This window comes from Crocodylus porosus, unplaced genomic scaffold (assembly GCF_001723895.1).
Source record: "Crocodylus porosus isolate Cpor-Errol unplaced genomic scaffold, CroPor_comp1, whole genome shotgun sequence".
In the NCBI taxonomy this organism is placed as follows: Eukaryota; Metazoa; Chordata; order Crocodylia; family Crocodylidae; genus Crocodylus; species Crocodylus porosus.
The window spans coordinates 10,125,426-10,140,169 of record NW_017728918.1 but is presented as its reverse complement, the minus strand read 5'-3'; the positions used below and the strand labels follow the sequence as shown (position 1 = coordinate 10,140,169).

General features: G+C 51.5%; 1 protein-coding gene across 1 annotated transcript in view; it reads left to right on the top strand.

The window, feature by feature from the left end:
* OTOF (otoferlin) overlaps window positions 1–14,744 on the top strand; it is a 139,635-nt gene that overhangs the window by 48,855 nt on the left and 76,036 nt on the right. Inside the window, exons 4-5 of the mRNA XM_019538117.1 lie at window positions 5,189–5,288; window positions 13,898–14,109. Of these exons, the coding sequence (XP_019393662.1) occupies window positions 5,189–5,288; window positions 13,898–14,109 (312 nt within the window). The remainder of the gene's footprint in view (window positions 1–5,188; window positions 5,289–13,897; window positions 14,110–14,744) is intronic.

Below are 14,744 nucleotides of genomic sequence, written 5' to 3'. Positions count from 1 at the left end.
GTGAGTTCGGTCACAGAGAGAGGTGCAGTGATCGCTGTGAAGTCCTGTGGAGGTGTATGGCGATGAGGTTGTTCATTTAGATCGATGACTTCTGCTCCATGCCCAGCCGCTGCTGACACCGCCTGGGGTGGCTGGCACCAGTAGGTGTGCTGGGAGAGAGGGCCTGGCTCTACATCCTGGGCGTGTCTACATGTGACGCTTTAAGGCACATTAAGCTAAGTTAATGTGCATTAAGGGTGCATGTCTACCCATGCATGCCCTTAATGTGTATTAAAAATGGTGAATTTAGGCTAGTTGCACCTAAATGCAGGTATCCAATTTAGGTGAAAACCAAATGCATTAAAGCACATTAATGCTGTGTGTGTGCGGACTGACTTGGGACTAACTTTAGTTAATGTGTGTTAATGCCTGCATGTGTAGACGCCTGCCTAAACTTACTTAATGTGCATTACACTAATGCACATTAAATTTAGGTGTGCTTAAATGCATGTGTAGATGTGCCCATGATGCTTGAACTGAACAGCTGCCTCCCTGATAGGTTCTTGCTAATGCAAAGCCTCAACTTGGAGAATGTCAACCTGCAAAGCCTGAAACACTGTGCCTGCCTCTAGCCACAGGCACCGGTGCCTGGCAGTGGAAAGCCCAAGCGGGTTTGGGTGGAGAAGTGCTGGGCTGGGCTCACCGGGCATTGACATCTCCAGCTCCCTGATGGGTGTAGGTAGGGGTCCAGAATCAGGTGCCCGGAGACAGGCTGTTTTTTCTTGAACTATCCTAGTGCCTCAAGCCTTGTCTACAAGAGGAAAGGCAGCAGTTTTGGTTAAATCCAGTTGAAGCAGTGCAAACCCCCCCGGGGACTCTGCTCTTGTTGTATAAGAGCGCTTGAACTGGGCTTACGCTCAAGCCTGTTCTCAGCCACCTAACGACAGAGCCACATGGAGACTGAAACAGGAGCATCCACACAGAGACTTGCCCCTGCTTCCCCACCCCTGGTTCAAACTCACCAGCTAAATGTGATGTGACTAGCATTCGGACCAAGCAATGGAAATGCAAAGACATATTCATGTCCAGGAAGATGGGTGTAGGCCAGACCCTTGCTCCCTGCTTCCAACAGCTCAGGTCCACGATCCCCACTTCCCCAGGTTTGCAATCATAGATGTGCAGTCATTAATGACATGCATCTATCCACAACCTGATTGGATCTGTGCTAATGAAAGGGGTGGATTGTGAAGACTTTTTCCTCAGATGAATTTATGACAAAGACTTAACAGTGGTTTAATTAGGATGGCCTCAGAGGTTATCATTTAGGTTTCCACTCTTAACACTTATAGTAGTGGGTTTCAGGTGTGCAGCTCGTGTGACTGCAGTCAAACACCTAAGCCAAGTGCTGCCTTGTTTGCACCAGCAAAAACATAGAGCCCGGCCTTCCAAGCAATGCCTGGCTCCAAGGTCACCCAAAGCTCCTGTCCTGGAGGTCTCTTTGGGCATCTCTTGCTAAGAAAGCATCAATAGAAAGCATGGGCCCAAGCTGCTGAACATTTCTAGGACCCTGATATTAAAGGAGAGGTGATCAGGACATTCCCAGAACACTAATTTTAAAGGGTTTTGATCAGAAAAGGGTTTAAAGGAGACACGTGCAAGTGCAAGATGGGGCGGGAGGGAGGTTGCTTTATAGATCAAATCAGACCTAATGGAGTCTCCATGAGTCTTTGCAGTTTTCTGAGGCAAATGTCTCTGGGTTTTATGCCTAGACTGTAATGGCATCATATGCAACATAATACGCACCATATGCGATAGTCTATGACTAAAATGGCAACACAAATCTGGAACAGCTTCCCATAACCAAGTCTGTCCAGCCTACAAAACAAAGCATGGCCAGGAAGCCACGCTGCAATAACAAACTGAGCATTAAGAGCTCAACCTACAAGAGTGGCCCTCTCTTTGCTATGGGAATAATTAAAAACCCTGCCCTGTGCAGGGAATAATTAACCGCCCCCCCAGGATCCCTGACTTCAAGACAGGATTTAACAATTCCTTAAAAAAAAGCATTATATGGAGAAAGCCTCCTCCAGCTTGAAGCCCTTATTACAGTGATGCAAGTATCTTGCCCGCCAACATCTTTTTCACGATAAACAGCCTGCTGGAAAGATGATCCCCATCTCCATCGTCACTGGTGCTGCATTATTCATCGCGAATGCAGCAAAATGAGCTGGACAAAGGGAAGCATTCATATTGCATGGGTGACATGGCATCCTAGACGGAGACAAGCCAGCTGGACACTGGGCTCCGTGTTCATATGGTGCAAGGCCTATGAGAGAAGGAGGTGGACATAGCCGACGGGTGAAGGAAGGGACCTCAGGAGGTCACACCTAGTCCAACCCCCTGCTCCAAGCAGGACCAGCCCCAGCTACATCATCCCAGCCACGGCTTCAGAGGGATTATCACCTGTCCCCCAAACATGTAGCCATGTGCCACCCTTCTGGGGATGCTCGTACAACACGGAGATCCAGGGGGGTGTCACTATTGACTTGCAGAGGGACCCACATGCCTGGCTGCGATGCCACAGAGAGGCAAGAGATGGGTGAGCTGAGTTGTTGCAAAAACAGCATCCCTTTGCGGGGCAGGGCTGGGTGTGTAACCAGGAGGACAGGTGGCCAGGCTGGTCTGCTTTCCACGCCCCGCTTTGCCTCCAGCACCTGGGGTGAACAATGGGCCTCAGTTTCCCATCAGTGCAATGGGGTCAATAGTGCTGCTGTAGCCCCTGGAGGTGTTGTAAGGTTGTCAGGGGCTCTGCTGTGATAGCTACAGGGTCTAGGAAAGTCCCTCAGATTGAATGTGCAGGGCTGCTTGCAGCCAAAAACTGGCTATCTTTCCTCTTTGAAACACTGGTGCGATAGACCCCTACCCAGCAGTGCCCAGCGGCCCAAGGAACAGGATTTAATTGGCCGTCCCTGGCCTCCGCTAGCCGAGGGCTGCAGAATTATTTCTGCCGCGCCATCCAGATATTGGCGGGGTTATCTGTAGCTCGGGCTTGCGGGAGGCTCTTATCAAAACCGTACGTCAAGGACAGCTGCAATGGAAGCAGACAGTCCCAGCACGTGCTTTGTGCCGGGCTGCGAGCGACGAGGTGTTTAAGGAGTGACTCAGTGCAACTAGGCAGCCTAAGGTGCAGCAAAAGGAAATGCGCTGAAATTTTGGGAGCAGCAGACATGACTTTGCTGTAGGAGGGTGTCGGGGCTCTGTGCCGAGGCTCGGCGCGGCTGTGACACACACTTGGATGAACATGTGTGTTTTACCTCCGGATAATGCAGTATGCCCAGCCCCGCACAGAGATGCTTGGCCTCAGGGTGGGATGGGAGTGCAGGACCCTGACGTGGGTCGGGGTTTTTTAAAGCCTTCCTCAGCATTGGGTTGGGGACGGGGCTGTGCCAATGCTCCTACTGGGACTCAACCCTGCAGGGTCGTGCCCCTCTGCTTAGCATCCGACTGATGCTGCATTTGAGGTCAGGAAGGATTTTTCCCTCCTTTGGTCATACTGGTATGGACTGGGTGGGTGGCAGGGGAAGAGGGGGTTGCCTTTTTCTGCACAGCCTTGGGATGGGATCTCTGGAGCATATATTAACCCCCTTTGCAGCAGCAGGACGTTGGCTGCCCTGGGACAGGTTTGGGAGAGATGTCTGGTGTTGCGCCAGGGGTGTCTATAGTTTCAGTAGAGTCTGGATGATGGTTTATATGTGTGTGTCAGGGCTGACGGTCACCTGATGTAGAGTTAATCGTCCAGGCTGGTTTGCACAGGGCTGACCCTGCCTCAGGCAGGGGTTGGACTACATGTGACCTCTGCGGCTCCCTCCCAGCCCCGCGGCTCCAGGGTTTCTACGAGTTTTGGGTCATCAGGGCTGGTCCTCTGCTGTCCCAGGCACCTGCAGCATGTATCCCCTGTGTGAACGGGCTGTGCTCCATCTTGAATCTGGTTTGGTTCTTATCACGTGACTCCTACTGAGAGACTGAGGACCCCCTGTGCTGAGGCTCATGGCCTGACCGGAGGAAGGGTGTTTTGGGCCCAAAAACTTGTCTCTTATCACCCACGAGAGCCTAAGCAGTGCTGCGCTGTGCCATATGGTCTATGTTTCCTGTATCCCCATCTCTGACAGTGGCAGAAGCGGTTGCTTTAGAGCAGTGATTTTCACCCAGGATGCCGCAAGTTCCTTCCAAATGTGCCCGACAGTATTGGTTACTGCCAGGTGTGCAAATGCCTACCCAGGCAGACAAAACTTTTGGGATAGATAGAGGCGATATCTTTAATTAGACCAACTAAATAGTAGCCAAAAAAATTATTTCTTTGCAAGCTTTTGGGCCCAAACACCCTTCATCAGGGTTGGGCCTGAAAGCTTGCAAAGAAAAAACTTATTTTTGCTACTATTTAGTTGGTCTGATAAAAAAAAACATTGCCTCTACTCCAAAAGTTTTGTCCGCCTCTGCTTTTTAGACCAACATGGCTACAACCTATATCCCTGAAACCCCTGCCCAGAGATTCCCACTTGGAAATGGCGGTGGCCAAACCCTCCTGCTCTGCTGGGGGCTGGCTGAGTTCATCACAACAGAGGAATGGCTCCAGGATGTTTTTTCTGCAGTTAAGCTCAGAGCCGGCATTTGCTGCAGAGGAGGTTCGCTGAGCCTGATGAGGGGGCCCTTGAGTCGAAAAAGGCTGAGATTCACCATTTTGGAGGGCGAGTGTGTGAAGGAGCAGTGACGAGAGCGGGGGTGTCCAACTCATCTTGGGATCAGACCCATGTGTCAGGGACTCCTCCCAGGTTGCAGTCTCAGGGCCAGTAGCGGACAGCAGGGATGGGGGGGCATGGGGCGAGGGGCAGGGGTCGCAGTGTGGGTCAGGCCATGTCCCACCTAACCCCTGGCAACATCTGGTAGCCCACTGGACTACCAGTGGGGCTGGATGCCAGGTGCCGCTGCCTCTGCTGGGGTCGTTTCGGAGGGGTCTGGACGCCGCTTGCAGGGAGGGGGCATAGCGGGCTCTTTACTGCTCAGGCAGCTTGTGACTTGCTGTAGGCAAATGGGTGCAGCGGGAAACCAAACCTATTGCAAAGAAGGGCTCCGGGGGCAGCGGGGAAGGTGGCGGTCTCTCTGCCTGGGGCGGGTTCCCTACCGCTCATGTCCTCTCCGACTCTCTCCCCAGACTCATTGGCACTTTCCGGATGGTCCTGCAGAAGGTGGTGGAGGAAGGGCAGCTGGAGGTGACGGACACATTAATAGACGACAACAACTCTGCTATTCGGGTAAGCGGCGCATCCCTCTGGCAGCCTCTGCCGGGGAGGGATACAGAGGGTGCTGTATCCTCGCCCTGTACCGGTGGGACTGGGGTGGGCATATACAAGCGTGTCTGCCCTCAGCAACTGTGACACTCATTTCCCCGGTGTTAATACTTTTGCTGAGCGCTCAGGGAGTCCCTCCGAGGCCCTGGGGACACAGGGGATGCCCGTACTGGGACTGCGGTGTGCGCGGGTGTCGCTGAGCCAGGTTGAAAGTGGTTTTCTCGGTTCTGGCTGCCAGTGTAGACACAGCAGCATGGGCTGACTGCCCAGGTGGGCCAGGTTAGGGACCGCCGGGCAACAGTGCGGGGGGGCGCAGAGCTGGGGGTCGGACTCAATGATCTGCTCAGGTCCCTTCCGACCCTGGACACTATGAAACTACGGAGCCAGACACCTACTTGCAGGCGCTCCACCCGATGGCAGACGATGCCACGGTGGAAATAAAGGACCACCGTGAAGTCCAGCCAGGGGTTGCCTGGACGAAGGTAGTCTCTGGCCCGGGGAGGGGCTGCACCAGGGTGACCCCCCCACCGGCGCTGCACAGCCGTCTCGAGTCCCTCACATCCGCAGAGCCGGATGAGCTGCCGGCCTCAGCATGTGAGGATGGAGGGCCACCAGCAAATGCGTCCAAGTAATCGAGGCAGGCGATTCTTCTTTTGGACACCTGATTGTCATGACTGCCATGGGGGTCTTCAACTTCCCCGACATCCTCTGCCCAAATCTGACCGGTCAAGTGGCTTTCTCACCTGCGGCGATGACCTCAACCTCGTGCAAGAGGTCTGCGGGCCGACGGCTGGGTCTGGCTCTGGCCAAAGGGTGACGTGGCGAGCGAGGGGAGGCTTGGTGGCGGCGACCATGAGATGATCACCTTCTCTATTCAACGCAGGGTGGGCAAATCCCGCAATAAAACAGAAGTCCTCAACTTTGGGAAGGCAGACTTTCACAAGCTCAGGAGACTGATCAGTCAGGCACTAATCGACCCTGGCCCCTGGGGTGGGGGAGTGCATGAGGAATGGTTGATCCTAAATAACTCAGTCCTCAAGGGAAGTCCATCCCATCCTGCGTGAAATGCAGTCAGCGGGCAGGAAAGCCCCCTTGGCTCAATAGGGAACTCATGGACCTCGTAAAACTTAAAAGCGAAGCCTACGCCACATGGAAAATGGGAATCATCACCAAGGAGGACTACTCAGCACTTGCCCGCACCTGTAGAAAGCGGTTCAGAAAAGCCAAGGCAGAAACTGAGCTCGGACTAGCCACCAGGATCAAGGACACCAAAAAGTCCTTCTTCGGATATGCGGGAAGTTGGAAAAAGAACAAGGGCAACGTTGGCCCCCTGCGAGGCCAGATGGGGCAGCTGATGTCTGGTGCCCAAGAAAAGGCCAGTCTCCTAAACGATTACTTTGCATCACTTTTCCACCCACCCAAGGGGGTCATACCGTCAGATAGGATGCAAAACTTCCAAGGAGTGGGAGATGGGCCCATAATCGATGCTGATCTTCAAAGGGCTCGACGCCCATATGCCTGCAGGCGCTGTTCAAGGAGCTGGCGGACATCATTGTCCAGCCAACCTCATCTCCTTCTGTGACCAGGTGACGCACTGCCTGGATGAGGGAGACAAGGTTGATGTCACATATTTGGATTTCAAGAAAGCCTTTGACTTGGTCTCCCATGATGTCCTCATGGTTAAGTTGGGGAGCTGCGGCCGCGACCCTCTCACGGTCCTGTGGCTGGGGAACTGGCTCCGGGGCTGGACCCAGTGAGTACTAGTTGATGGGCGCAAAACCTGATAGCATTTAAAGTAGAGTAGGCGAGGCGCTCCACCTTGGGAAAAGCAACCAGCATTGTACTTATAGGCTCTCTAGCACTACGACCAAAAGATGCTTGGGGGTCTTAATTGACCACAAGATGAACATGAGCTCCCAATGCGATGCTGTGGCTGGCAAAGCAAACCAAGCTCTGGCGTGCATCTACCAATGCGTCTCAAGCAAAACCAGGGCTCATCCTCTCTCGTTACTTGGCCTTGGTGAGGCCACAGCTGGAGTACTGTGTCCAGTTTTGGGCCCCCCAGTTCAGGAGAGATGTGGATAAGCCCAGGAGAGTCCAAAGGAGAGCCACCCACTTGATCAAAGGCCAAAAGAGCAAACCTTACAAGAAGAGGCTGAGGGACATGGGACTCTTCAGTCTGGGGAGGAGAAGGCTCAGGGGGGACTTGGTGGCAGCCTATGAGTACGTCGTGGGGTGCATCAGGATCTGGGAGAGCAGTTGCTCATCACGGCACCCCAGGGGATGACAAGGTCCAACGGCCACAAACTCCAGGAAGGTCGATTCAGACCGAACATAAGGAAACATTTCTTTACAGTCCAAGTGTCCGAGGCCTGGAACAGACTCCCCCTGCCCCGAGGTGGTGCAAGCATCTACTCTGAACTGTTTCAAAAGGCATTTGGATGCTTATCTTGCTGGGCTCCTATGACCCCGGCTGACTTCCTGCCCTTTGGGCGGGGGGCTGGACTCGATGATCTTGCGAGGTCCCTTCCAGCCCAAATGTCCATGAAATCTATGAAACGTAGGTCTCTACCCAGCTTCTTGGGTGCATTTTGGAGCCCGTGGTGCTGCCCCATCTGGATGGTGACATGAGCTAGGGAGCTTCAGGCTACCAGACCTAAGTCTCCATGTGCATAATCACACCCTGCAGTGTGGACAGACCTCATGCCCATTGCTGTGGCACTTTCAGATTGTAGACTCCTAGAGCAATGGGGCTGGAGGGGAGCATCTTCATAGATTTCATAGACCTTAGGGCAGGAAAGACCTCGGAAGATCATCAAGTCCAGCCCCTTGCCCCAGGGGCAGGAAGTCGGACACTGTTTGTCTTGACACGGCCAACACCGAGACCAGGGTGCGGGGAATAAGGAAGCGCAAAGAAGTCTACTCCGTCCCAATGGTGCAGCCATCTCTGCTGGCCAGCGGCAGCGACCGGACCTCCCGCTGTTTTCCGCCACGGGTGCTTTTAGCAGATGGCCCCACCACCAGCTGATGCCAAGGGAAAGCCCCTTGGGGCTTCGCACCAGCCTCAGCTAGCTCTGTATGCCAGCGTACACTTCTCAGACTCATGCGGCCGCTGTTTCCAAGGCTACACGGCCGGCTTTGATGGCTGAGCTCCTTACCCGCAGCTTGACATTTTGATATCTATAGTAACTCCCTCAGGTGCACGGTGTTCCTCAAAACCACAAAAAAGAAGCTGTTTGCTGTGCTTAGCAGGAAGCTAATAGCCAACATGATGACCAGGGCTTAGGGGAATTTATCCTCTGGTGAGACCAACATGGGCACCCAGCAAACTGGTCTAGGGCCAGGTTTTACTCCAGTTATTGAAAGCAGTTTCTCAGGGACTTGAGCAGGGTGGAGCAGAATAGCATTAAAAAAAAAAAACCCATACATGTAATGTGTGCCGCCGTTAAACCAGAAAAAAGGGCAATTTCGTCATGTGTACAAGTGCTCTCGGTGCCTAGCCTCCCTCGGACCCCAAGGAGGAGGGATGAAAACACACATGAACCTTCGCAGGAAGATTTTTTTCAGGTACCAAAGGGCTTTTTAATGCATGGCAGAGCTGCCCCACAAGAGCCAGTGGCTGGAAGGTAAAGCCCGGCAAATCCAGATGGGAAATAAGAGTTTATAGCGGTGTTTATAACAATGATTTACAATTAAACCAGTGTCCTGGGCCTCATGCCTTCGGATGCAAGCGGGGGGCCTGCCTTGAAGGTTTACCCAGTGCAGGGGTAACAGTCTGAATCCCAGGGGCACAGTATACCAGAGGACGAACTAACTGATCAAAGCCTCCCTTCTGCATGAAGAAGCTCTGAATCTCTGCCTAGAGGAGTCTCTGCCACCTTGGGAACCAGGACGGAGTCGTCAGTTTGCCACATGACCCTACTCTGTGCCTCAGCGACCTGCTCTGTAAAATGGGGCCATATAAATCACTGCATTTCCCAGCCTGGGGGTTGATTCATCAGATCTTTGCAATTACATGGAAAGCCCCATTTTAATCCTCTGCTTCGTATACCAGTGTCGGCGTGGGATAAAGATGGGGCGGGCATAAAGGGTGAGAGACTTTTAAACTCCCACATCTCCCCTACTTATTTAACTCCCTGGGTTGTAGGAGTCACGTACGCTCTGTGGGTGTATATGTGTGTGGGTGTGATGGTGAGCAGGTGTGCATGGAGACACGCGCACACATGCCTGCTCACACATATCCTGGGGTTTCGAGTACAGGTGGTGGGAACACTTAGTGTCCTTGCAGGGTGTGTTTGCAGGATGGAGACACCCTCTTCTCTCCAAGGTCACCCCAGTTTCACCTGGGCTCCCAATTATTAGTGTGTGTGTATGTGTGTGTGGGGGGGGCAGGGTTGTAGACTCCCCCGTTCCCATGCAGTATCCATGGCAACCTCAAAAGCCAGAAAAGACAAACCAGCCCCCGGAGCTGTCTCCCAGCCCCTCCGCTTCTCAGCTGCAGCCCTAGGCATGGGAGCCCGCTGGAGGCCAGGGTTTAGCAAGCAGGCAGAGCGGTTCAGAAAAGGGAGAGGAAAAAAGCCCGGGCTTTTCACAGGAGGTAAATGTCAGCAAAGACGCGACTGGAGCCAGCGGAGCACAGCCCTGTCTGGAGGACTGGCCACGTAATCCCTTCTTGCCCGCTCCTCTTGCTTCACGGGTCGAGTGAATGTATCTCTGCAGCGCAGGCCAGGCCCAAGTCCAGGGCGCAGGGTATCGGCCGTGGGAGCAAAACGGCAGCCACTGGCTCTGCCACCGACTCACTGTGCGACCTTGAGCAACTCACCTCATCACCTTTTGCCTCAGTTTACCGGTCAGCAGACTGAGAATAGTCACTCAGGTCACCATACACTTGCACAGTGTATAGTTTTTTTAAAGCAGGTTAGGCAATGGATGTGTATACCACAGTTTGGACAGGGCTGATGTCTCAATAATCACAGAAATCATAGAAATCATTGAAATCCTAGAGCAGTGGGGCTGGAAGGGAGCTCCAGAGGTCACATCTAGTCCAACCCCTCAGGCAGGTGTGGGACTAGATGTGACCTCTGGAGCTCCCTTCCAGCCCCACTGCTCTAGGATTTCAATGATTTCTATGATTTCTGTGATTAGGGGTGTGTCTGGGCTGGTTTGGATAGGGCTGAGCGTGCCTCGGGTAGTGTCTGGACTAGACGTGACCTCTGGAGCTCCTGTCCAGCTCCCCTGCTCTAGGATTTGAGGCAGGCAACGTTATTTTTTATAAATTATTTTGGCCAGCACAGAATGTTTTTGACGGTCACCAGTTCCCAGCTTTGCATTGGAAAAGCAACCCAAGGAAACCCACCAAAGCACTGAGTGTGTCTGAGTTTGCAAAAAATGGAAAAAAGAAATTTTTTTTGCAAACCAAAGACAATCCCTACAAAACCCTGTGGCATTTTCCTGAAAGCCATTCTTTGTCTTCTACAAGAAGCAGATTTTGCAAGCTGAAATTATTCAAGCTTTAGTTTAGAGGTTTTTTTGGGTGTGGGGGTTTGCATTCAAAAACAATATGGGATTCTTTTCTAATTAAAATTGTCTTGCAAAATATAATTGGCATGTTTTGGCCGGCTCTAACGATCTCAGTGACTTGCCTTGCTGAGGAGCTGAATAGCTTTTCAGATTATAAATCCAGAAGGAACTGTAACAACCATCCCCTGTGACCGCCTATGTAAATAGGTGCCAGGAATTCATGCTTGTTTGAAACAGAGCATCTCTTCTAGTAAAAAAAATATATATATAACCCAGCTTAATGTAAAGATTTCCAGTGAAGGAGAATCTGTCATGTCCCTTGATGCCTGGATCTGCTACTTAATTAACTTCACTGCTAAAAAATCCTGCCCTCTCTTGCTGAATTTGTTGGGCTTCTGCTAGTTCCTGTGATAGGTCTGCCTTTATCAAATTTCTCTTCTGCAACAAGGTGCCAATTAACGGCACCAGGCGGGCAAATGATTTCTTGGTTCACCGGGTAAATCTCAAAGCGGGGACAAGGATGGAATTCATTTCAGGTCGAATGTAACTTTTCTTTTGACCCAAAATAACATTCGAAACGTTTCATCTTCATTTCAGAAATCTTTTTTTTTTTTTGGTAATATAAGTCATGACATTTCAATGTAAGTAAACTTCAAGATAAAAAGGTGCCTTACAACAGAATCAAGCCGTTTTGACTTTTTCAAGTGTTTTCTCGTTTTTTTCTTCCAATCTGGTGAATTCAAAACCCGTTCATGGAAGGTTTTCATTCACCCACATCTGCCTCTTTTTTTTGGTGAATGCAACGATTTCATCCAGCTTTGTATATAGACTGATTGAGCCACGACGTAACCTTCTTCTTGATCAGCCAAAAACCAAAAGTCTTATATAACTTTAAGGTGTTTCCCAGTCTTCTTGGGGTACAGGTATGCCTTGCCTGGACATTATACTTCTCAGAGAAATATTAGAGAAAGAAAGAGAAAGTTTTGTAATATTTTTTACCCATTTTTTTGAGTTCTTGGCTTTTCAGCCAAAATCCTCAAAAATTGGTCATCAGCGGATATTTTCCATGGATGACACCCAGTTGGATGGAGGTGCAGATACTCCGGAGAGCGGGGCTAGGATCCAGAACGACTTGCACAGACTGGAGACGTGGTGCATAGTCAATCAACAAGGACAAGTGCAAAGTCCTGCATTTGGAGTGGAATAACTGGGAAGATTGAGGGGGGATTTGATCACAGTTTTTGCAAATCCCTGAAGGACAGTGATGGATAGAGAGGGTGCAGGGGACAGGACTAGGATCAAGGGCCTCAAGTTGTAGCAGGGGAGATTGAGATTGGAGAGGAGAAGGGACTTGCTGACTCTGGGGTGGGCGGGCATGGGACCGGGCAGCTAGAGGAGCTGTGGCATCTCCATCCTTGGAAGATTTCAAGAGCAGGTTAGACAGACACTCAGCTGGCTTAATTGAGAATAACCCTGCCTTGAGCAAGGAGCTGGACTAGATGACCTTGTGAGGTCTCTTCCAGCCTGACTTTCCCATCATCCTATGATCCTAAGTTCCAGTTAGAAAGTGGAAAAAAATAGATTTCTTGTTCTAAAAAATCTCTTTTTGGGCAGGGCAGCTTTGGTGGTTTCTAGCTGGGGGCTATTTTAACATCTGTCAAATGTTCTGAGAACCAGGAGATCAAAGGCACTTTCTGTGGGTGCGTCTACATGTTCATTAACGAGCTTTTGGTAATGCGCATTAAATGTAGTACCTCCATTGTGAGGTGCTAGAAAAGGTGCATTCATTTAATTTAATGCGCATTAGCAAAAGCACCCTTTTTTGACACTTTAGTGCATATCAAAATAGGCTAATGCACATGCGTAGGTGCATCCATGATGTGTCTTTGCATCTGGGTAGATACCCTGTGGCTTGACTTGTCCTTAAAATCGAGACTGGCTACCTCTTTAAAAGACATGTTGTAGCTCAAGGAGAAATCCTGCTGCAGTGACAACAGGGCCCAATACCACCCTTGAATCTATATGTGGGGGAGTAATGGCTAGGGAAAGGGTGGGGATTTCACCTCTGCACACACCGTTCTCCAGTCTGATACTAATATCACAGCTAGCTCTGGTGCAAAGACTTCGAAATGAAGGTTGAAAATGGAAGGTGCAAAACCCCCCCAGCCATGAACATGAGAGAGAATATCTTACAGAGAGAGATATAAGAACGTAAGGTTTCCACAGCTCTGTGTAGTTGGCTGGTGAAGAAAGAAATGTGAGCAACTTGGTTATGAAGTTCAGGTACTTCCAAAGCAAGGGAGCGCTGGGTATGAATATACTGGGGGTGTTGGTTGTAGCTGTGTTGGTCTAAGGACATAGATAAGGTTTTTTTGGTAAATGTAATATCATTTATTGTTATTTAGTTGGTCTAATAAAATATATCACATTTACCCATCTAGAGGACAGCGGCAGGAACAAAATAACCACGCGCTGGGTCTAAAGGCAGAGCCATTCCAAGGACATGGCACACACACACACACACACACATATATATATTTTTTTTTTAATCAGGATGTTGACTGCCCCGTGGGACATACTACCCATGGGAAAGGGTCGGGTTGGGTCTTAGTTTCATAGTTTCATAGTTTCTAGGGTCAGAGGGGACCTGAGCAGATCATCTAGTCCAACCCCCCGCCGTGGCAGGAAAGAGTACTGGGGTCAAACGACCCCAGCAAGGTGTTCATCCAGCCTCCTCTTAAACACCCCCAGGGTAGGAGCCTGCACCACTTGTCTTGGGAGCTGGTCCCAGGCCCTAGCCGCCCTGACCGTGAAGTCGCGCCTCCTGATGTCTAGCCTAAACCTGCCCTCTGCCAGCTTGTGGTGTCTATATGTGTGATGCAGAATGACCAGAGGCCACAAGTAGCAATGCCAAACCAAGGGGCTCAGTGCTGGGGTAATGGGAGGGGGGTATATGGACCCATGTTGCAGGGCACGACTGCTCCCTGCAGTCCTGAATGAACCTCCCGGCCCATCCTCGTGGGTCCCACGTGTGTTTTTGGCTTGTCTTTCAGACCAGCATCTCCATAGAGATCCGATACCAGGCCATGGACGGCACGGTGGGCACGTGGAGCGACGGGGAGTTCCTGGAGAGCCCGCACAGCCGCTCGGAGAGCGAGGGCAGGTACGCCCTGGAGACAGACAGCCTGATCTCCGGCCACCGGCACGGCACCTCGGGGCCCCCCAGCAAGCCCCACATGCAGTCGGCGGAGAGAAGCTTCCGGAGGTAACGTGCCCCGGTGCCCTTCTTACCGTCTCACCCGCAGCGTGCCTCGCTTTCCAAAGCTGGGCTCTGCCGAGACTCCATTGCATATATTGTCCCATCTGCTACCATTGCAAACTCTGTGCATACCCATGCCCTGGAGAGCGAGAGAGGAAGGTGAGGGGCTAATTGCAGTTTGCAAATCAAGCAGCAAAAACTGCAGTATTAGATGGAAAAGGGAAATGCAGCGTCATGAGCTGCTCTCATGCAGCACGGGCCGGCAGCTGTGGATTGGGGGTGGTATGCATAGGCCCGAGGAGACCCAGAGGTCCACAGTATATTTATAATGCCCGCCGCTTGGGTTTCAAGGTGAGAACCGCAATGCCAGTCTGTGTCTAGCTGGTGGATATGCAGCAAGTATCGTGCAAAGCAGTCATTCAGCAGCGAGCAGGAGAGTAGGCTGTTATCCTGCCTTGAGAACAGGTATGGAGTGAATTGGAAGAGGCAGACCCCACCGCGGCAGTGGCTGGAGATGTCCTACAGACCCGTCACCCAGCTTCCTGGACCCGGGCATTTTGTGCTGCGGTGGTTTGCTGACAGGCTGATAAGGCAGCTCGGTGGGAGGGAATACGCACTGGCTGTTGATCAGGCCTCTTTTT